The sequence below is a fragment of the Amblyomma americanum genome, chromosome 1 (assembly GCF_052857255.1).
Source record: "Amblyomma americanum isolate KBUSLIRL-KWMA chromosome 1, ASM5285725v1, whole genome shotgun sequence".
NCBI classification, from domain to species: Eukaryota; Metazoa; Arthropoda; class Arachnida; order Ixodida; family Ixodidae; genus Amblyomma; species Amblyomma americanum.
In genome coordinates this window covers 391418038-391441806 of record NC_135497.1, presented here as the reverse complement: position 1 = coordinate 391441806, position 23769 = coordinate 391418038, and the positions used below count along the sequence as shown (strand labels likewise).

The following is a 23769-nucleotide window of genomic DNA, read 5'->3' as shown; positions in this document are numbered from 1 at the left end:
TTGGGGAATTTTCCTCACTCCATAGCCGCAACGAATCTCTGAGGGTGAAAAAGGAAGGGTGTGCAGTTCAATATTAAAGTAAGTTTTGTTTTGATACCGATAGTGCACTTTTATCGCACAAGAAAGGCAGACAGAAGACAACCTGAATGTTGGAAGCAAGGAAAACCGATGCTTGGCGGCGCCACAGGCGGCCAGGAGAGTTTCGAGTTGTTATGGCGCTTCACGTCTATGAGCTTTGCGTGCCCCATGGTTTTGTTTTTGACGCGCCTCGATTTACATGCGCCGAACAGCAGAGGAACTCCAAGTGCTGCTTCAAGTGCTAGTTAACCTTTGAAGGAGCCTGTTAAGGCTTGTCAGATAATCGCCACGGTCGACGAAAAACTATGATGGCATGATGGTCGGTGATCGTACAAGGCAGCACTTGTGTATTCGCACGCTCGCCCAGCGAAACATTCCCGGCTGTGCCAGTCAACTTCAAACTACTTAACGGAAATCGTTTATTAGGGACGGGAGACAAGGTACAAGGCAGTTCAGAAAAATTGCTGATGGCCTAGCTCTGTTAGGCCAGGATATACCTAGCGAAAGCGCGGAGATTTCTGCATCGGAAGAGTGCATTCACTAGATTGATGGTTGAAACTTTTATTTATGGTTGAAACTTTATTGATGGTTGAAACTTGAGCCGTCGTGGCGGAGTGGTAGCATCTCCGCCTCAAACGCCATAGGCCCTGGTTTGATTCCGAACCTCGGTACAGGATTTATTTTTTTTTTATTCAGTAAGTGGGCGGGGGGTTTCAGTGGCTGCCATAGATGCCGCCACCGAATACGTTGGTTAGCGGTTAAGCGCAGGCTCTGTTGAGGTGCGTTTCTGCTCCGGCGTAACTCGCGCGCGCGCACTGCACGGCAACGTCACGTCGGCCAAAGTGAGACCCTCTATACTCCAACTGTGTTTGACCGCCGACGCGTTTGGCGGCTTCGGTGCACTCTGACCGCACTGGCGGGGAGACTTGCAGCATGTCTCTATTTCGCGCCGAGTGTGCCAGCTGCGGCCGGCCCGGCCTGACTGATTCGGCTCCGCAGCGAGGTGCGCGTTGTGACGTAATTCAATAGCTGCGGCAGTTGGGCGGAGCTGTTCTTTTCGAGCTCGGCTATTTTAATCCATTCACAGTACATATCTGAAGATACATGCAAGTTGGCGAGAGAGCCAGATCCAGTGGACCCGTTGGATCTAGCGGAAGCCGTTGAAGCGTCGTGCGCTGGCTTTAGTTTCAAGCCGCCGACTTTAAACGCGACCGCCGTTGAGCACCCATCCGTTTTTTGTGGAAAAAAAAAAAAAACGACTTGACCTTTGCAACCGTGGGAGACCTCGACGCCGCCTGCTGCGCCGTGCAACTATGCCGTTCAAGGAATCACAATCCGTTGGCCCCAAAGCCCCGGCCAGCCTCCGATGGGCGCAAGGCGCCGACCTTGTCCTGGCCCCTCGCGACTCCCCGCACTGGGGTTATGATATTTAGTTTGCAATGGCTGCTCTCTGAGGAAGGGGGAAACGACCCGCCGGCGCCTAACCTAACCGTGCACCCTCAAAAGCATCGCGCGGTCTGTGGGGCTGAGGTCGCTGAAATGCAGGCCGGAGTTTTTGTGAGAACTTCGTCGTCGTGTTCGGGAACGGGATCCATCGTAACGCTGGCAAGACGCCGGTGCAAACGTAAACGAAGTGACGGTAGCGACCCCCAATAGGTGCCTTCAATGTGCAGTGGCGGTAGCTTTCATTTCGGCAGCTGCTAGGCCGCACCGCTAGCCGCCAGAAATCATGGAGTCTCTGCTTATGTCACGTTTCACGTCACTCCTTCCTGTGACGTCATAAGAGTTCTCGAGTTTGAATCGGAGCGACGGGAAAACTTTTTTAACTTCGAATCCAAATTTCTTTGAAATGAATGCATCTTTTGACAAGTGGCAACAAGTCATGAAATGCCGAACTATCAGATTTTGCTAACAAAAAAAATTGGTTCTCCTCAGTGTCCCTTTAACACGTGCTGACGGCCGGGGTTCTGACCTTTCACACAGCTGTATCTCCTGTGGCTCTGTTGGCATGTGCGAAGTAAAAGCTCATACGCTTGCCGCACCGTCGTCAGTCACTTGTGTACTGTGGCGAAGCCTGTCACCTGCCATCCGAGCAGGCATCGTGTTGTGCTGAGGAGTTCGATATATCCGTTTCATGGCCAACCGCATTCTATATATGAAGTAGAAATTGCATGTGTTTGTCAAACATATATTTAAGGGTTCGACTGTTGCTTGATCGCTAAAAGAGTGCACTTTTTCTTTTTAGCACAGATGAAGTAGTCTTGAGCAAAGCTTTGTAGGGGGCTAGTTTGTTGTACGTACTGAGACTGGGGAGCTCAACAAGCTGACAACGCCACTTAAGAACACCACGAGACACAAGTGCAGCCCTCCTCTCTTGGTTGTTTGTGGTGGTTTGGTTTTGCAGGGACATAGCCGACATGCAATCCCAAAAGTGTAGGGCATACAATTATCACTGCGGAAACCAACATTATGCGAGTGCTGCCTAGTGTCTCGTGGTGTTCTTATGTGGTGCTGTCCCCTTGTCTTGATTGTTGCGCTCCCCAGTCTCAGTAGTCTTGAGCCTTGATGACTCAAAGTACTTCTATGTCTTTAAGTGGTGGCAGTAGCTAACTTACTTCAGCAGAATATGCACAGGAGCAAAGGTTGTAAAAAAGCTTATAAAATAGCATTTTTCTGCTATTAAGTACTTCATATAGCTGCGTGAAAGTCTTCATTTGTCACTGAGTCTGAAAGGTGTCCTGGAGCAGTTGGGGGTGGGCATCACGCTCAACCTCACTAATACACAAATCTGCAACAAGCCTTCTTCGCTACCAGTGGAATGAAGCAAGAAACTGGGAATACTTTCAGAGATCCTTGCTTATGCAGGGATCCGTTCACCCCATATGTGGTCATTACGTGGCCATAGACCATGCATTGTGAGGTGGCTGGCAGAAAAGATGTTGGACTTCTCATGGGAGAAGTGAGAGTAGCTAGCTCAATGCCGTCAGCATCACAGGGTACCATAGGACTGGCATGAGTGTCTTAGCTCTTGGGAACCAGCATTGGTGGGAGGGCCTGCACCCATGACAGGAGACAGTGCCATTGTAACAAAATTATGGACAACCTACGTGATACATAGGATGCTTTCAGGAAAACATTTTTGGAGGCCCACTCTACCAGTATGGTTCACACATCAGATGTCCTTGCAGGGATAATGTGGCCAGTAAATGTGACACTTTCAGCCCCATACCCACTGTGATGACTATGGCATTTAGCTGCTGAGTACTAGGTCATGAGATTCAATCCACGTCGCAGTAGCCACATTTCAGTGCGGTTGAAGTGGAAAAGCACTGGTGTGCTGTGCAATGTCAGCATACATTGAAGAGCCCTAGGTGGTCGAAGTCACTCTGCAGTCCTTCACTGTAGCGTCTCTCATAGCTCAAGTGCAACTTTGGGGCATTCTGTTCCATTCCATTTTGAGCCCCAAGTCCCACACTTAGGCACTTAGTATGCTGAAGGGCACCTAGCATTGGAGTAAGCAGAAGGTAATGGGAGGATGGGGAGCGCACTGAAAGTTTCACAAAGTGCAAACTGCTCATTTGGCTGATGAAACTTGTTTGCGATTAGCATTGCAAGAAACAAGAGTTTGCAAGGAAGAAGACTCAGTAACTGTCGTATGAAGCTTTGTCCTTCCTTGCTCAGTGGATTGCAGAGTGATCACCAAGAGCACCGCATTCATCTCCTCGTTGCTGTATAGGGGTGCACCCCCTGTCGCTTCCCCCTTTGCAGCCCTCCTCACTTGGTTGTTTGTGGTGGTTTGGTTTTGCAGGGACATAGCTGACATGCAATTGCAAAAGTGTAGGGCATGCAATTATCACTGCGGAAACGAACATTGTGCGAGTGCTGCCTAGTGTTTTGGAACAAGGTCCTGCTTCAGTGTGCACCTCTGTGCGTGATGGCACGAATGGGGATTTCACAACAAGTATCTCACTCATGCAGGTTGTGGAGCACACCACAGTTGCTAAGTGGTGACAATGGCTTTCTGTTGCCCTGTGTGCAGTCATAGGTTTGGTATACTGCCACGGTTGTCCGATTGGGATTGATGCATGATATGAACACACTCATGTAATAGTACTGTATCAGTATTTCAGATGAGGTCAAGAAATTCTAAATGGTCAAAATGATTCATAGTCCTCAATTGCATTGTTCCTCATTAGCCGGGTGTAGCTCTGAGGCTCATACTTGAGGTGGAAAATATAAGTAATCTTTCTTTGATACTTGAAATTCAATCAATAGAATGTGGCCATCAGGTTGCAAAAAGCTCTGGCACGCAGCCCAGGGCCCCTAGAGAATAGTTCGTTTCCTTCGGAAAAACTGCATTCATCCCTCCCTCCTTCCTTCCCCACACCTCCTCCTTTTCCCCCCCTCTTATGACCTGCAGCAACAAATAACAACTTGTCAATGTCCGGTCATCCTTGCCTACATCATCAGCTGATGATGTAGGCATCCTGCAACTTCCTGCATGAGGAAGTTGAACATGGCAAAAAAGTAGGGGTGCGCGAATATTCGAAATTTCGAATACGAATCGAATATGTTTCATATTCGGTTCATATTCGTATTCGATAAATTGATATTCGAGAATTTCCGAATATTCGAAAATTCCCTAATACTCGGCAGCGTTTGTATACCGCGCCGACTTTCGTAAATTCGATTGTGGCAAAACCGCAATATCTGGGCAAATTTTCTGGATATAGAGTTTAAAGTTCCAGGAAAACAATGCAAAGGCCCTGTTCTCTTCTCCTTCGTTTATCGCGTGGACCGATCGCATTCCGATGCCGCTACACCTAGTGCGCAATTCCGCAAGTGGGCTTTCCCACATACCACACGTGCTGCAAACAAGATGGGAGACGACCTGTTTTAACAATTGCAACGCGAAAGCGCGTTTATTTTATTATGCTTCCGTAATATGGTATATAGTTAATGCCCACACCCGTGGCATTCGTTCTGTCACCTTAATAACTCTCTGAGAGTTACCACCATCTTGTTTTGGTCGACTACGCTATGCGGGAAAGCCTACTTGGGGAATTTCGCGTGAGGCTCCTGAAGAGGCGAGTCGAGGTTTCATAACAGGGCAAGCGATCCTGTAAAAATCCCGCCTGTTGAATGGTGCACTGTAATTCATGCACCTCTTAAGTGGGCATAACGGCAGGCGTGACAACGTTCGGAGGGCCCCTGTCACTGGGTCAAAAAAATAACCTGGCCGCGTAGTTTTGGTTTCTGAGCTTTGCCACTCGCCCGTGAGGCAAGTGGCGAGGTTTTACTTGCCATCATGCCGTAATGAGGCTTTACTAGCCATCATGTTATTTTTGTTTCCAGTCTTGTAATGTTATGAGTTTCATTTTGCATGACCACATTACAGGTTGGGTACTGTCATGCTGTACAATTAAGTAGTATACATTTCTACGCACATCATGTTTTTTTTTTTATACGGTGCTCAGGCAGTCTAGTTTTTTTTTTATTTCAGTTGCAAAGGCCATACACTATTTTGAAAAAAATATGAGTAACAATGTTAGCTTGTTTATCTTTTCTGAATTTATTTTTCGTGCTGACCAGATATTCGATATTCAATTCGATATTCGAAGCCATTTTTCCTTCATATTCGTATTCGATTCGTATTTGAAAATTTCAATATTTCCACACCCCTACAAAAAAGAAAAAGAAAAAGAAGAAAAACTTAGTTAAAAGTGGCCCTTTTCACCAAAGCTTCTTGAAATTGGCAAAGTAATATACAGTAGCCGAAGGGTAATTCGGACTCCAATAATTCGGACTTGTAGGATATTTCGGACCTCGATGAGTCTCCGTCAGTCCCCCCATAGAAGCAAGTACATAATCACGACGGATATTTCGGACTTAAAAAAGTCCGAAAGTTTGATTTTTCAGACTAATTTCAGTCACCTGCGGGCCAAAATCGGCCATCTTATCGGCTTTTCGCCTGCGCAAAAGGCGTCATCTTGGATTGAGGTGGATTTATGCTGCAGTTGGCTTGGCTTGACACACTTTCGGTACCTCATTGTTGCCAGTAGAGGTCCCTGCAATCTCTGACACTTCGAGATGGCAGCCGGATTGTCATCGCCGCCAACTTTCTTTTGTCGCCGACGTTGTCGCGGGCAGTTATCGCTTGTCCCATATGTTGAAAATTGGTTGTTGGGAAGGACATTGTGCAGGAGCTATCTCACATCTCGGTAGGAAAGGATAAAGGAGGGATTGAAGAGATGCCGTAATGGAGGGCTCCGGAATAATTTCGACCACCTGGGGATCTTTAACGTGCACTGACATCACACAGCACACGGGCGCCTTTGCGTTTCGCCTCCATCGAAACGCGGCCACCGCGGTCGGGTTCCAACCCAGGTACTCCGGATCAGTAACCGAGTGCCTTAACCACTGAGCCACCGCGGTGGGTCTCATACGTTCGCCATTCGCCGTTTCGTCACTTGGGTTTCTCTGACCGCGTTGACCGAGTGGCGCTCAGTCTTCACGAAGTTGCATCTGTTCGCCGTTTTGTGATTGAGTCCGGCGGTTCCGCCGCTTTGAAAGAAAAGTGCCTTATCTTTGCGTGTGTTCAACTAGCGGTGTGGTGCACACTCGTGTTGTGGTCAACATGGCCTTTCCGGGTTTTGTGATTGAGTCCGGCAGTTCCGCCGCTTTGAAAGAAAAGTGCCTTATCTTTGCGTGTGTTCAACTAGCGGTGTGGTGCACACTCGTGTTGTGGACAACATGGCCCTTCCGGGTTTTGTGATTGAGTCCAGCGGTTCCGCCGCTTTGAAAGAAAAGTGCCTTATCTTTGCGTGTGTTCAAGTAGCGGTGTGGTGCACACTCGTGTTGTGGACAACATGGCCCTGCCGGGTCCGTCAATGAAGCGTCGGAAGTATTCCAACTTAATGCGGTGACCTTGCTGTCTAACGTGTACAGTGAAAGCACAACCTTGGCGCAAATACAGGTGCAAATCGTCGCCAGCAAGAGAAATTTGCCACAAGGTAAAATCGGTGACATTTTTAAACCGATTTCGTCTCACTAAAGTGATTTTTTTTGTACTTCACGGATTTTTCGGACTGTTCGATTATTCGGACTAGTTTTCGGGTCCCTTCGAGTCTGAAAAATCGATCGGCGACTGTATGGGGGAAAGGTTGGCAGAAAAAAAGAAAATAATGCCTGGCGGTTCAGCATTGCCAAACATGGAATATTATTCGAAAGCATGGTTTTTTGCAGGGCATGCACTACTCTGATAGTGCAGGCCTTTGTGGCTTGAGCATTCCTCCTGGAAACAATGAGACAAGCATGTTACAACATGTTCTCGACAGGAGCAGCAAGGGTGGAGAAGGCTGTGCAGCCGGCCATGGGGTGGATCTACACCATTGAACAGCCTTTGTTTTTTTCAGGTGGACACCACCCCACATATCTCAAAGCATGTTTGAGGTGTTCACTAAGCTAGGAAGCCAGTTATGCCCCTTTCCTTTCCTCATAATCAAGTCTAAATCTTCCCCTGGTTTTGAGAAAAGGAAAGGCACATAACTGCCAAAATTTGTAGGTGGATGCCACTGCCTACTCACAGCAGTAGTACCACTGACCCAGTTGCACTTGCTACTCTCAGTCGGACCAACACCCCTGAAACCTAGGGAGTGCAGCTGGAAGTGCTTTTGCACTGGAAAAAATATCGGTTGAAGTGAATGGTGGAGGAGCACAGCTGAATCTCTCTCATTGAGCTGCCTTGTGAATATCATGCCTCGCACTAAACATGGGCTCACACTCATTAAGGCATGTGCCAGTTCACTCAATACACAAACTCCCACAAGGGGGACAGAGCCATACACAACATTGCAGTGGCAATTAACATCTTTTGGTATGATCCTTTTGAAATAAGAATCATGCTGCTACATGGAAGTCCCTTCATTGCAATTAAGTTCTGTCTATGTATAGTCAAGTGCAGAATGAAGGTATGTAAAAGGCTTTAATTTTTACAGTGCACGATTAGTACTCTGAAAAATTTTAACTGCACTTAACTTGAAATTTTGTTTACCTCAAAATTTTCTGCTATTTTTATAACTTAACGAGGGTTTACTGTGGGTTGCTCTCGACTTCAGATAAAGGGCCACAACAGCTAGTGCCTCCATTGCTTCATTATGATTATGATAGGAGAGTAGTACACATTGGAATTGACCATGTTTTTTTTTTACTTTTTATACAGGAGAATGTGAAACTGAAAAACGAGAGCAGTGAGAAAAACAACAAGATCCAGGCACTGAATGAGAAGATTTGTGATCTGCTGCAGCGAAACCAAAGGTGTGTCATAGGACTAAGTAGTCATGCTTTAGATACAAAGGCACTGTCTTTTCTGTTTCTGACACTTAGTTCCAGGAAGAAGCTGCTGTTCACTACTTTGTGTTCTTTTCTTTTGTAACACTTAACAGGTTCTCTATACACAAAAAGATGCACCTTCGTGGTGACCCAGAGTGGCAATTGCTTAGATTTGAAATTGCTGTTGACATAACATTCTTTAGGCCGGGTGTGCGGAAAACAAAATAAAAATAGTATTGCTCGTCATCACAGTGGTAGATAAACTTTCACTCTGCATTGTGGCTCAGCAGCTGTGGTGCTGTTGAGCATAAGCAGAGTTTTGATCCCATTCATTGGGGGCTGCCTTTCGATGGAGGTGAAATTCAGACATTTGTTTTCTGTGTGTGCTGAGATTTCAGTGCAAAGGGAAGAAACCAGGTTGAGATTAGTGTAAAGACCTTCAATATGGCATGGCTCATTGCCTGGGTTTTGCCACGCAAAAATTCATTAGTTTAAATTTATGGTTCATCAACCCACAGTTCCCCATTGAAAATAGCTGCTGCTCATGGTCATGCACTGATGTCAAGGTTGTTCAAAGTTGTGAATCTGTAGGCAGAGCCCTGCAGTCACTTACACTTGAAGCTGTTTGTTTGCACACATTTTGACTGGAAGCTATTGGGCAGCTATTTCTTTGTGATCTGCTATTGGAATCCAAAGAGCAGACTTCATTTTCCCTACGGCAGGGAAGGTCTTGATTTGCTTGTAGTCTAGGCTTGTACATTGTGTAATGCCAGATAATTCATCTGGTGAATATGGAAACAAGTGGACTGATCTGAAAGTTTCTGAACAGGCTTCATATCTGTAGCCACAGCCATGAGTTGTGTGGATAAAATCTACCACTCTCCTCAATTCATTGCATTAAATGGGCTGCTGAAGAACCCCTCCTGTATGGTTTGAGCTTTCTGTCCTTCTCTCCAAGAGAAAACATTCCCACTTTTTACGAGTAAAGAGAGTCGCTTGAACGCCTTAAAGTATTGCCTTTATGAGAGACTACTTTATAGTCAAAAACTGGCACTTACAGATGGATGCCTAAAATATCCTTATAAGTACAAGCTGCATTAATATGATGTCGAGCCTTTGGTTTGGCCTATCTCATGTGCTGGCTTTTAATCTCTCTTACTTGCTTCAAAGTTTTACTCACAGGCCACTGTGCGCATTTTTGTGTCTTTAAAGTCTATTAAGTGGGGACACAGCTCTTTCAGGCCAAAAATTTGCGAAAATAATGGGTTTTTAAATTTTGTCACATTCGGATTCACGAGGTCATTTTGCACTTGACATCGAATTTTTAGAAAGAAATAGCCAGTATTTGCTTAGTAATAGCCATTTAAATTTCCGAAGGCGCACGATTTGCCTTTTAAATTGAGGTCAAATCATGCCTTGCTGTTGCTCGGTACGTATGCAGTCCCCCGACGTTGTTTTGGTTGCCGTCAACAACGACGCATCGCTAGTGCCGTTACCGGCTCTGCTCCCGAGCAAAAAACAAAGAAAATGAAGTTCGAGTCGACGCCGCAGTTGACGCCGCCTCAGCAGGGCGAAGGTCGAAGTGTGGTTGGTGCGTGGCCAACCGCGTCGTGAACAACCGCGAAGCGCATCGCGGACCCGCGCCGTGGACGACGGGTGTCGTCACCGGCTCCGCTCCCGGGCAAAAACGATGTGCAGCTCGAGTTAACGCCAGCTGCGTATGCATTGATGCTGAAATTATGACCAATAGCGATGTGGTCGAAACGAGTGCCCGTGAACGAGTGATACTTCGTTTTGAATTGACACTAGCGACAACGCGAAAGACGAGCATTTCGTCACGTCTGTTTCTGAGGCTCCACCAAGAAGCAAAAGTTATCTGTGGGCATCATTAAGATGGCAAAAAGGTGGCAGAGAGATGAAATGCGTCCCGATTATGCCCCTGGTGCATTCCTATGAGTTTGAAGTTGTTCCTGTTGCATAAAGATGGTTGGAAACGCTTTTTGTCGTTATCTCAAAACACCAATTTTGACACATTTGCAATAGTGCAGGGATAATATCTCTGGTTCTAGGTGGGCTAGCTTCACAATTCTTGTTTTTTGTTGGAAAGATGAACTCGCAGAGAGTGAAATAAGACTAAATCAAGACCGGTTGCCAATCAGCATAATTTTAAAACGATACTTTTTGTCTGAGCCGCCATATTGAATTTTCCCTGAATTTTTCCTGGAGGCACGGCACGCGCAGCAGAGAAAAAAGCCATAATTTTGGCCTGCTACAGCCTCTTCACAGCATTGTGGATTAGCTCGTTTTCCACCGAGCTGAGGCACTTCAAGACTTCCTTGAAAGCGAAAGCGAGAAAGCATAACCTGAGCAACAGAGTGTCAGCGAACATGGACATGATTCATGCTCTCGCATTCTCATCGGATCAGCCATCGATTGCGGCGCAATTTTTTGTTTGTTATGCAGAGTAAGGGGCAGCGTGCCTCAGACGCCCCCGGTCCCGCCCAGGAAAGCACACCTACTGGCCCGCACAGTCACCGAGCAGATTTCAAAACTGCATTATAACCAGTAGTTCGCTTCGTGCAACTGCATATTAAGCCGTATGGCTTTACACGGTCTTGCACTACAAGCGGTTATGTCATAAGTTATCTCCAGCGTGTTCTCTTTCGATGTGCAAGTGAGGCTTATCAAGACTGTGGTATTTTTGCTGAGCCTCGTGTGGTTGTTGCAATATGGCAAAGCATGGAAAATTAGCGTTGAAAGGCAGATGTCTGGTCAGTTGTCTCCAGCTTCTTTTTTTTGCTGTTTTTGTTGTTTTTCTGCCTAAAAATTTCATTTTGTGTCATGCAGTTAACATTTTGTTTTCAGCATGGATCATTGAATTATAGTATTACCATATCTGGCTGCATTGCGTTCCATTTTTGATGCGCGATGGTTGGTCAGGTGTCGAGTGAGTGCTGTATGATGGATCAAGCAATGAAATGAGTGAGAGTACGAGAATTGCAGACAAGACGCTAGCGAGCAGCTCTTATCTCCCAGTCTGTTCTACAGGGCATTGTGGTGCTTGTTTTCTGCCAGCTGCCAGCACTCTTCACCACTAAGCAGAAAATAGAAGCAGTCACGAATAGGGAAGAATTGTGAACTGCTGATTGCAGCGTGCCATCGGCGGTTGCAGTACGCTTCATGCTGCCGTACATAACAGTATACACACCTTTTCGACGTTTCTGCTTGATGCCAGAAAGCTTTATCAACTGATTATGATGATGAGTAGAGACTGTAGCAGTAGCAAGGGAACAGCCTCGTGAATTATAGTCTCACAACTGTGTCCCTTCTGCATTCTGCCCATTTCACTGTCATACTCTTTATAAGGTGTCGAGTGGCCTGCCACTCAGTGCTCACATGTCAGTTAACATTGAAGAGGAGCATTGCAGAGAACAGTGAAGCTATTTTGGCCTCGTGTGTGTTGTAATACTGAATTCTTGCGTACGACTTTAGTCAGGACGGTCATTCTTTTCTGGAGCACTGCTGCACTTTTCTGGTAGCGTCTAATACAGCTTCCGTATTAATTCTACTGTGTGTCTGCAAAGTTCACCTTCTCTCATTGTAGGTTGCAGGTCATGTTAAAGCACTCTGTAGCACTGACTATTGCATAGTGTCATCTGTGTGTACAGGCAGAGCCCCTGACAGCTTTCCAAAGTTTGGAGTACACTTTCGCATAGATTTAGGGGACTATTAAAAGAACAACTTTTGCATGCTGCTCCAGCATGGTGGCGGACGTATGATTTGCACCTTGACTAGAGTGTTTGGGGATAACTCCCATTCTGTTCTTGCAGGCTCATGGAGGAGAGCAACACACTGTTTGAGCAGAGAAGTGACACCCTGCACAGCTCTGCAGCCCACTCCCAAGCACGTCTTTTGGCCCTAGAAGCAGAAAAGGCAAGGTCACCTGTCTCATATGGCCACATGGCTGTGCCAACTGGTACAGAGATAGCCGTAGATGACAGACGAGCAAGCTGCCATGGAACTTAAGCTAGTATTGGGCGAACCTGTGCCCACAAACAGAAAACAACTCTGCAGCGGCAAAAGCGACCAAGTGCACTTGAGGGTCGTAGGGATCAGAATAATAATCTCTCTCGTCTGCACTCCGTATAAAGGTGACTGGACACTTTCGAGGTAGCGCACCTACAACGCTGCAAACGATCCTGAACATTTGAGGGTTACCTGGTCTCATCTCGCACGACAGGCAGAGAGTAATAAGGCCATGTGGTGGTAGCAGTTAGGGAAATATAAGAACAAGAATAAGAAATCTTTGAGACAATATGGGGGTTTTGTTCACCCAAAAACTTCAGAGCCGAGTTAGTGATGTACATGCTAGCCTAGGGGCACGTAGGAAAGAGAGAGAATAAACATTCATTTGTAAAAAGGAGACCGGAGCGGATTGTGGGTGGGGTCCTCAGTCCAAGACTCCAGTGGCTTCCGCCGACGCTTTGGCGATGGCGACTAGCGCCTCCTGGTCTTCCAGGGTGCTGCTGGCCAGCGTCACCTCTTACTGCTCCAGCGCCGCTTTTTGTATCTTTAAGTGTCTCGGTTTATCTGAGCATGACCATGTAATGTGTGTGAATGTGGAAATTTCGCCGCAACAAGGACATGTATCTGCGTATAATGTTGGGTGAATGCGGTGTAAGTGGTGGAGATTGGGGAAAGTAAGTGTTTGGATGCGTCTTAGGTGGCAGGAGTCCTCCGAGGAAAGTTTATGTGGTGGGGGGTAGAGACGCCTATTTAGGCGGAGGGTCTCTAAGCGGGTTGAAAAATGGGTTGAGAGTAGAGTCAGTGTGCCCCGCTCGGTTGGTGTAATCTCGAGCTAGGGCATCTGCCCTAATATTGCCATCGAGACCTGCATGTCCTGGGACCCACGTGATGGCGTGATAATATTGGAGATGGCCGCCCAGTACGCGGAGAGCCGTGCACGGGACACGTCCACTCGTATAAGCTCTACAGGCGGCTTGGGAGTCTAAAATTGTGAGTGCCGTGCTGTTCGGTGTCGCTCATTTTGATGGTGATGGCTATTGCAATGGCTTCTGCGGCCGCCGGATCCTGTGCTGTGAACGACACTTCAAACAAAGGGGTGTTGGCTTCATTGACAGCAGCACAAGTATATCTGTGGGGCTGTGCAGCCACATGCACATACATAGACGACGTGTCTTGGCCGTATTGCTTACGGGGGCTGCGAAGATGGGCCTGGCGGTGCGGGGCCTGTGACTGGTGGTTCATATGGCGAGGGGTAGGATCCATGTAAAGGCGTGAGCTGACAGCAATTGGAAGAACTCCGGTCAGGGCCATGGTCCTGGTGGCTTGCGGGTCACCTGAAAGGATGGCCCTACCCGCCGAGGTGGTGAGGAGACGAGTCTGTTGGGAGTTCAGAACAGCCTTCTGGATTTCCGCAAACATGTTGTGTACGTACATCCACCACTAGACTGCTTGCACTTTGGATTCACATGGGAAGGCCCAGAGCTGTTTTAAAGAGGGTAAGAATAAGGATATCAATGCTACTCTCGGCGGTGCGGTCAATCTTGTGGTATGGGAGACCATATTGGATTCGAAAAAAATTTAAATGCAATACTACCCTGGCTGAGGAACAAGAATTTTAGTAGGAAAAGAAAAGTGAATTTTTTGTTCTTTACAGTAGACTCTCGTTAATTCAAACTCGAAGGGACCCCAGGATTTTGTTTGAATTATCAGGAAGTTTGAATTATCGGAAGTTCTCGCATATATGACTCTCAGCAAGATTACAGCGCACATTACAGTTAATTATCCACTTAAATCATATTTTAAGATTTTCACTCTTTAATTACACAGTAAAAACAGAGCAGAGGTGAAGGATCCAGAACAAGTTTAATAGAAATCTATGGCTGACTAGACCGTTTGAAGAAATCATGAATTGATTGTTTTTTCTTTACATGTGCATTAAGAACAAAGTTCTCTATTCCATTAAGAGCAGCCAGTTGTTCTTGAGAATTTTCTTCTACAGTCAGAAATTTGCGGACCTCGGCAAGGTAGTGGAAGGCCTGTGCTGCTGTCACAGAGGATTGCTCTTCTGATTCCTCTTCACTTTCACTGCTGTACTGTGCTGGCAGCACCTCAGCCACCAAGTCGTCCAGGGTGTCTTCCCTGCACACGCAGAGGTTATCATCGGCAGCCGCAAATTCACCGAGGTCAGCAGCTATGTTGTGTGCTTGGAGTGCAGAAAGCACTAACCTTGCTTCATCGCTCTCCATTTGGAGGCAGTCTTCACCTTCATTTCGAGCGCAGTCAGGCAAGGTATCACTGGTGTGGCCTGGTATGCGGAAGGCATGCTGGAAGCAGTTCCGTATCGTTGCCGATGTTACTGCACTCCATGCGTCGGCTAGCATTCCCACAGACGACAGCAGTGTTACGCTGTACGACATGGAATTATCCATGCATATTAGCATCCTCTTAAGGAGTAGCTTTCTGTAGTTCATCTTCAGACATTTGATTACCCCCTGATCCAGAGGCTGGAGGACAGCTGTTGTGTTTGGAGGGAGGAATTCAAGACGAATTGCCTCCAGCCCCTCCACGTCACCGTGAGCGGGACAATTATCCACTATCATCAGCACTTTTCTTTTATCGCGCTTAAACCGCAAGTCAAGTTTCCGCAGCCAATCCTCAAACAAAGATTGCGTCATCCATGCACGTGTATTTGCTGCATAAGAAACGGGAAGAGTTCGGACGCCTTTAAAGCATCTCGGACGCTTCGATTTGCCAACAACGAAAAGTTCGGGCTTGTGACTACCATCCATATTGGCACAAACCATGACTGTGAGCCGCTCCTTGCTCAGCTTTCCGCCGGTGCAACGTTCCCCCTTGCGACACAATGTTTGCTGAGGAAGGCACTTGAAGAACAGTCCCATTTCGTCAGCATTATAAATGATGCCGGGGATTATTCAAGCAGTAGGCTCTGAAGACGCGTCTGCTGCCAGTCGGTAGTAACCGCCTCATCGACCGCTGCCGCTTCTCCACTTACTGTTTTGAAAGTGAGGCCATGTCGCTCCTTGAATCGCGACACCCATCCATCACTGCACTTGAAGTCTTCAATTCCAAAGCGCAAAGACAGTTGTTCGGCCTTCTCTCGCAGGATTGGTCCACTTACTGGTAGACTGCAGCTCCGAGCGCGCTTCAGCCAAAGAAAAACTGCCTTCTCAAGCTCCGGATGCGCCGCCTCCCGAAGCCTTTTTCTGTCGGGAGCGAAATGGCCTGCGTTGTTTCGCAGCTTGTCTTTCGCTTTCACAATCGTTGTCAGCGTACTTTTTGTGATTTCCATACTTCAATGCCACAGAAGTCTTCTTCGCTCCAGCCTCAACTTCTTCTATGACTGCCAATTTTTCTTTCACAGAAAGGGTTCGGTACTTCCCCCGCGGAAACATGATGCTACCAACGCGGGCGACCGACCAGGGAAAGAAAAGCGCGAGCGGTCACGTGATTCGGAATCGGCCGATGCTACTCGCGTCACTTTCGCACCTTTTTTTTTTCCTTTTCTCGTGCTCTTTGTTTTTACGTCAGGTTTTACGTCAGTTTTGAGCGTTTTGACAAACGCAGGTGGACAGTCGTCATTTCCACAAGTTTTGAGGGTTATGTGTTTTAATTTCGAACTTCCTGCTTTGAACTGGCTAGCAAGCATGGCAGCAAGCCACGGAAAGTTGAGCAACAATGTGCCCTTCGGTAGGCTTTTGTTTCGAACGTTTGTTTGTTGGGCTCTTGTTCGCTTTCTTTTATTTTTTTAGGCCATAGTGCGCTTATTTTAACATTGTGGTGATATAAGAAGTCAGATTTTTCACCAGTGGTGGCAACGATAGCCGATAATTTTCCGGTATGGACAAGCAAAAAGTACGAATTAACCGAATTGCGGTGTTTGAATTAAGCGGCCTTAAAATACATTGAAAACATGGCGAACCAACCAAAAATTTGATTTTTGTTTGAATTAACCGAAAGTACGAATTATCAGAGTTTGAATTATCGCGAGTCTACTGTACTTAGTGCCTCATGAGGAGTGAAAAAAAGTAACAGCACAAACATACTTCTTACTTGGGGCTAATTTATTTGTGGCTCTATGGCCTGGAAAATCTGCTCATTTGAAGTCCCACCTGTTGCATGGCAGCCTAATAGCATATCCTTCGTTAGTCTCATGAAGGCAGGGTGCACTGTCAACAACTGCAACATCTTTATTCCTCCTTCACTTGCCATGAAAATAAAGAGCACCTCTGGGCTGCTAAAAAGTTTGTGCTCATACAAGTGGCTCTTAGTTTGACAGATGCTTTTGTGTTTCATGATGCTGCCAAGTTTGGACCTGTGCACTGTTCCTCATGTTTTCAATTTGTGTTGAATGCAAACGCTGCATGCAGTGTGTAGTTTAATTTCGGTGCCTGCACTGTGCTGACAGACTGTTTGTTTTGGCTCTGTTCTAAACTCTGTACTGCTCTAGTCCAGCAGGATATAGGTTCAAAGAGACTTGAGCATGTATTGTCCTTTTAGGTTCAGTTGCAAAGAATATTATTGGAACTTGATTTGAGTGCTACAAAATTAGTGATGGATAGTAAGACAGATGCCTTCTTCAGGGGTGGTTCTCTTTTAGGTTTCAGGGCATTTCATTGTTTCAGTGATTATTAGTGTTTGCCTCTTTTGCACTTGCATTGATCTTCCACTGGGCTCTGCATGGCAGCGACTAGTGCTAGTACTATTTGTACCGTATTTCAAGGAAGTTACTGCCTTGACTGCTGCTTGTTCGTGGCACCAGCCAGGACCAAAATTAGGCGTGTGTGAATATTCGATAGTTTCAGATATTCGGTCGACTTTTACAGTAAAGTATTCAATATTCGATTCAATCCTAATGTTTGGTATTCGAAATCTCCAAGTATTCGTCTCGAGTGAGTAACGTTTCTGGAGCTCTTGCTCCATGTGGTTTTGGTTTAGTGTACCTACTCTGGGATGGCAATGTGGCGTGCATGCAGCCAAAGCTCCAAATCTGCGCTGCGTGCCGAAGCCGGTCTGCGCATGCTCGCAGCAACACACGCGAGCAGGCAGAATCGAGGCACCCAGCTGATCTGTACCTGCCAGGTGTCTGAGGCCGTGCTACCCGCAGTGTGCAGGCACCGTAACCATTACAGCGGAGTGCATCAGTAGAGAGATTTAGCATAGTGTCGCTTTCGTGCTGCCAGTGTGCTGATTGGTCCCAACGGGGCAGGCATGCAAACAGCTGGCCAGCACCTGACTCCTTGATGGCGTCCTGCAGTGGCTCCCCCACGGAGGAGGCGGATTGCGCTATGCTACATCTAATCGGAGGAAGCGCTGCTCCCTTGGGTTCTATGGAATGAGTCTGAGTTGACTGCAGCTGCCACAGCTGCTCTTCACATGAAATTCGCTAAACAAGCACGATGGCGTGAGCACAATGGAAAGCTAGCACGACACACATGGAGATGGGTGCCCCTTTCCTACGCCTGACTCGGGGTGGCGCTGTGCATGCAGCAAGTACGTTTAGCAGGCATCATGGAGTCACCGCTTAAAAGCAACAGCTGCGCAGCGACACAATCGCAATTAAGAGCAGCAGTTAGAGGCCCCACATATAGGTCTTGCACCCCACACATACGTCAGCACCACATGTAGAATAGCTCCCTCAATTCCCGATGACCATTTTTTGCAGAAAGTCGACATAGCTTCAATGAGTGTGACAAAGCTTCAGCGCATTCTCTCTTTTTCATGTAATGCCCATGTGTGTTCGAAAAATTTATGATTTTGAAAATGCCTATCGTGCCGGTCAACCTTTTTCGTGTGCCAGAAGTATTCAAAATATTCGCTTCAAAATTATTCGAAGAAAATTAATAATCGCTTCGCATTCGCTTCGAACCACTGAACCACTATTCGCACATGCCTAGCTAAAACGGGTTCTAAACACACCAATTAAGGACTACCTGGCTTATTTTTTAATTGTGTCTGAAAGTGTCAACCCTGAAACTTTGCTTTGATTTTAGTTTGGCAAAAGGGCAACTGCTAGTTTGAGATCTTGTTGGTTTTGTGTACAGGTGTGTGTGCTTATGCAGACTGCAATCTGTCTAGAGCATCTGTGTCATCTGCCCATGAAAATACAGTGTAGTTATGCCCTGACGTAGCTTTTTTTTGTGTGGAAAACTACTGCAAAGTTCCCTTTCTAACCTTCCATTGTTTCATCAAAGTAGCCCATGATATATCGAGCTTCAGCTGCTTCACAGTTCTAGTTGTCGGATAAAAAGCTTTGGAAGGGTTCGTGCCTGCAGCACTGGATCGCCTTGTTCTTGGCCCATTTCATCCAGATGGAGGTCAGTGAGCAACTGAACCGGACACTGTCTGAGCTGTCCTTACTGAAGGCTGAGCTGAGTGAGAGGCAGCACAAGGAGTCCCAGGCTCAAAAAATGCTTGGGGAGCTGCAGAGTGTATTGCAGGGTGAGTTACAGTCTGTTGTATTGAACAGCGCTTTTGAATCTCCATGCAGGGTGCTGATTCGATCATTCAGTTTCATTCATACATGTTCTTGCATTTGACTATAGTCATCTTTGGAGAAAAGGGTGTAGCCTATTGCATTCCTACATACCTAGAACAGACTTTGTGTTGCCACCTGTTGTTAATATTGGTACTAAAACTTTTATCTCTTGACGTTATGTTCAAGATGCAAGTACTTAGCTGAGGATATTGTGGTGCATGATAGCCTTAGTTGCTTATGCGCCATTAAGCCCAACACAAGACAAAATGAACCCTTCTCATCATTCTTTTTTTCACTAGGTTTTCTCACAAGGACATTCATACAGTACGGTAAAACGTCAAAAATTCAAACTTGGTGGCAAAATCCCTGGTAATTAGAATTTCTGCAGTCCCATAGTTTCTTGCGTAAATTTTACAGGGTAATTCGAACAAACAGCCTGCACCAGCCCACTTAATTTAAAGATCTGCTGTGCTATGTGGGAACACCCGATCCCAATCTCACATCAAAGACAGTAAAGTTACAGCCCTTCAGAGCTGCAAGGAAACTTCACAGAGCAATGTCAATGCTTGATAAGTGAACTGCCCCAGTCCCAGTATCCCCACTACAAATCCGGCCGACGATACGGCTCACGGACTGCTGAAGTGCGCGTCTGCTAACGAGAAGACGTGCTTCATTGCATCGCAGCAGGGAATGCCAGCATTCATAATGGTTTATGGGGGTTTAACGTCCCAAAGCAACTCAGGCTATGAGGGACGCCGTAGTGAAGGGCTTTGAAAATTTCGACTGCCTGGGCCCTGGGGTTCTTTAACGTGCACTGACATCACACAGCACATGGGGCTCTAGAATTTGACAAGATTGACAAGATAACAGCAACGATAATGGCACGCTAAGGACAAGATTGAGAGGGAATATCAGGTTAAATGTTGCATGCTTTTGGCACTTCATCAGGACAGCATCTCTAAGAGGTGCTGGCATGGAAGTACTCCCCAGCCTTGGCAGCATCAGTGCGTGTCCCACGACTTGGCCATTCTTGCTCCATGCCATGACGGGTTGACTGCGTGCCATACCAGCCCACGCTGTTTCTCTGTGTGGTGTGCCATGGTTAGGAAGTCAGGTTACAAGCATTTTTGATTGCTTTAATTAATCACAAAGTTCCTGCATTAAAGGTAGTATGTTCCCAAAACGAAATTTTTCATGTGTCCCATTTTTTTTTTGTTGTGCTCGATTAGTTTGAAGACCTGCTTAATTCAGATATCTTTTGTGCTCCCAGTGACTTTGAATTAATGAGGTATTGCTGTATTTAGTTTCACAGCTAATGAAATGAAAACCAGTGTTCAGGGTGCTTCAGTTCTGTGTGTATATAATGAAATGCTGCTTCGTACTTTTTTTTTTTGTTGCTGGAAAAAAGAATGTGTCATTAGCAGGTAATTGTCGCATTATTTTGATGCCATGTATAATTTGTAAGCTTACAAGGAATACATCAATAGGAGTAATATATTTTCTACATGGTCATTACTATGGCATTTATAAATGTTCATTCCCATCTTGAATGCTTATATTCTTAGCATTTGCTGCTAGACAGTTTTTCGTGTCACTGGGCACAATGGCAGTAAGTTATAGCTCCTATAGAAGCCCATGCAATGCAAGCCCGGCTGTTGTATTACGATTATGGCAGCGTTCCCGCATGGTACGTCGCTGATGTCCCCTCACGAGAGTGGTTCACCCTGTGTTAGCATTTTAACAGCCCAAGTTTAGCGCACATGGAGCGACGATGGCACGCCGCCGAAGAAATATATATAAAAAAAAGTGTCCGACAACAGTGTACATTTTTTTCACTCTGTGTTCGGCTACTGCATTTCCCAGCTGGTACGTTTTTTCTTCACGGTCCCGTGAAAAACATAGCAACAGGGTTCTACTTTATCTGAATTGTTGTCTGACATAAACTGAAAATTATTGAAGTTTAAATTAAAAGATCTGCGACTAAGGGTTGTGTGTTTTGCATGTTTTGCTACATGCCGCAATAGGGATATTTGTTCCGTATGCCCTGGAAGCTAACAAGTGGAAATTGTGTGAATGAAAAAAAAAAAATGATATACGGGAAGCTCATTCACATAGCTGCAGTCAAAAATATTTGCATGCAGTAGGTGCTAGGAGTTGAATGCATGCTAGTGTTTTGTGAGGCGCATCATACCAGAGGGCTCCCGGTCGATTGCGACTTCCCGGGGTTTGTGAATGTGTCATGTAATCTGAACAAGAGGGCATTAGTTGCCTTGCTTTCAGCCAGCCAAGAAGCGCTTCTTGAGGACCCACTTCAATTTTTTGGTGGTTATTCATATATATGCAAGTGCAGATGCTTCTTAGTTGTCTTTGTTCAGGGTGCACTTGTTGCTTGTTAGTGCAGTGCTCAGATAAAGTTTAATCAGTGATGCCACTTTGATTCTCCCATTTGCTGCATTGAACTTGAGGGCAGCTTCAACATAATTGTGGCTTGCACAATGGATGATGACATATGCGCTTTGTTGCTTGCGTCAGTGCGACTTTTCCTCCACTAGTACTGCACGTGGACGTGCACATAATGAAAACTAGCCCACATTTTAAAAATGGGCATGTCATTTTGCTTGCAGGAAAAAAAAAAGTGCTTAATTGGAGCAATTTTTCGAAGGGTTGCAATTTTTTGCAAAACAATGAATAGTGGCATTATATAGAATGGGAGTACATAAGTGTCGCCTCATTTATGTAGACAAGAAAAGGGAAAAGGGGGCTCGTTAGGACATGCATGATGGAAGCCAACAGTCGCCGAAACCAAGGAGCATCGGGGATGTTCATCAATGGGAGATCACAGAGTGAATCTCCTTGGTTTAAGTGTCTATTGGCTTCAGTCATGTATGTCCTCGTTTAAGTGTTATACAGTCAAACCTTGACAAAACGAATGCGGATATTATGAATTATTGGCTATATCGAACTCTTCGTAAATATTTTTGACAAATGCATGCTATTTCTACTTTATATACCGAATGCGGTCGGCCATGCAACGGATATATCGAACTCCCCAGCACCAAACTATGCCCGTTCGGATGGCAGGCGCCAGGCTTCGTCGCACCACACAAGTGACTGGTGGTGATGCGGCAAGCATTCGCGCCAAGGTTCGCGCTTTTATCTCACACTCGCAAGCAGTGGTGTATAGAGTTGTAGTCCAGTAGTCAGCACGCGTTCACGCCTCTGACATCCATCGACAGCGCCCTGTAAGCAGCAGCGACTTGCTGTAGCAATCCTGCGCTCATGTCGGCTGCCGCGGAGGCGGTGAAAACTGCGATAGCTTTCACTCTGACATACCGCTTTCTATGTGACGCAGCTGTGATGCAGGAAAGCCACCATAGCTAATGGTTAACCTGCGCTTGTAGTGCTGTGTGGGGAAGCCAACCTAACTGGCAATCGGTTTTTTCGGCTTTCGGAATAGCCGCGAGCACCTTCCAAGCACTGCTAAAACCTGGGAAAACATCTCTCTCTCCATTCCTCTAGTAAGGATCGCCTAAATTGATGTCCCTTCACTAAATTGCACCGCTATTCTGGGCATTTCTTAGGATTTTTATATTATGAATTTCAGCTGTATCAAACTATTTTTCACTTGTTTGCTATAATGAGGTTTCACTGTATAGCTTGTGAGCTTCTGTATATAGAGAAAATATAGGAGTGTTAGCTGGAACGCTGTTTTACAACAGTCTGAAGGGCCACTTTTGTGCAACTTGCAAAATGTGCTGGTAGCAGGAGCCTACTCTGTTTTTATTTTTTTTGTAACAAGTTTTATTTGCATAAAAAAAAGTCATTTATTCTGGTGTACAGACAGCAATTTGAATATTCAAAGGTGACTCTGCTAATGTATACATCTCTGTGCATTTTGTGGTGCCAATTTTTTTTCTTCATTAGATAACAACAACATGTTGAAGTCACTGGAGGACAGCCTGAAAGAAGCAGAACAAGAGAAGCAAGATCTAGAGAAGCAAATAGAAGGTTACAAGGATGCAGCCTCTGTGAAGGAAAATGCAGCCCACTCCTCTGAACAGGTTCGGCTGGGTGGGGGCCTTGCACGGAGAGAAATATTTCATCTCAGGATTCTTTCATATACTTTTGTCCCCATTGCCAACCATATTGCCAGATTTTGTGTCTCTCGTGTTTTGGGAACCTTGATGTGTGGACTGGAAAAATAAATAATTACTGTGTCATAGTAGTGAACCTTTGGCAAGGCAATGGTTCTCAGTCATGGATGTGGCACTATAGTTGAAGATGGATTAGACGTGCTGGAGGGAGGGTCTAGGAGCCCTGTAGCAGCAATGAGCTGTGGCCACAAATTTGGCTTGTTCTTCTGATATGCTTGCAAGACCAAATCAAGGAATATTGTGCTAGTTCATTTCTCTCGTTAATCCAGCCATTATGCCACTTCATTGTTGCTTGTACATTTAACCAGTTCGAGCAAGCGTAGTTGAGGTCATGTGTTTGACTTGAGCTCGTGTGGCTTTATCAGGTTTTGTAGTGCAGCTTTAGAAAGTGGTGAAGGGGCAGGGCTCACTAAAAAGCAAGACCATCAAGGACTGCAGGAATGTCCTCTAAAAGGCATAGTGGGGGTCTTCTGCATGTGGTGTGATTGAAGTGCGAAGACAGTTGGATGACTTCCTGCTTTTTTGGTGCAAGACGCAGGGAAGAATGTGCTGAATTCTGCGAATTTAGTTGTCAAACGCAGTAAGGCGAACCATTTCAGAAGTCTTTTATGAGTGATTTTTATGGCCAGCTAGTTTATATATGTGATACGAGGGCCTTGGAGCTATGTTTGTCTTTTTTGATCC

General features: G+C 46.0%; 1 protein-coding gene across 7 annotated transcripts in view; it reads left to right on the top strand.

The window, feature by feature from the left end:
• Positions 1-23769, top strand: part of LOC144115712 (FK506-binding protein 15-like) — a 119715-nt gene that overhangs the window by 46131 nt on the left and 49815 nt on the right. For all 7 annotated transcript variants that reach the window (XM_077650190.1, XM_077650187.1, XM_077650189.1 and 4 more), the window contains exons 16-19: positions 8300-8394; positions 12240-12342; positions 18765-18894; positions 22856-22992. In XM_077650190.1, coding sequence (XP_077506316.1) covers positions 8300-8394; positions 12240-12342; positions 18765-18894; positions 22856-22992 — 465 coding nt within the window. The remainder of the gene's footprint in view (positions 1-8299; positions 8395-12239; positions 12343-18764; positions 18895-22855; positions 22993-23769) is intronic.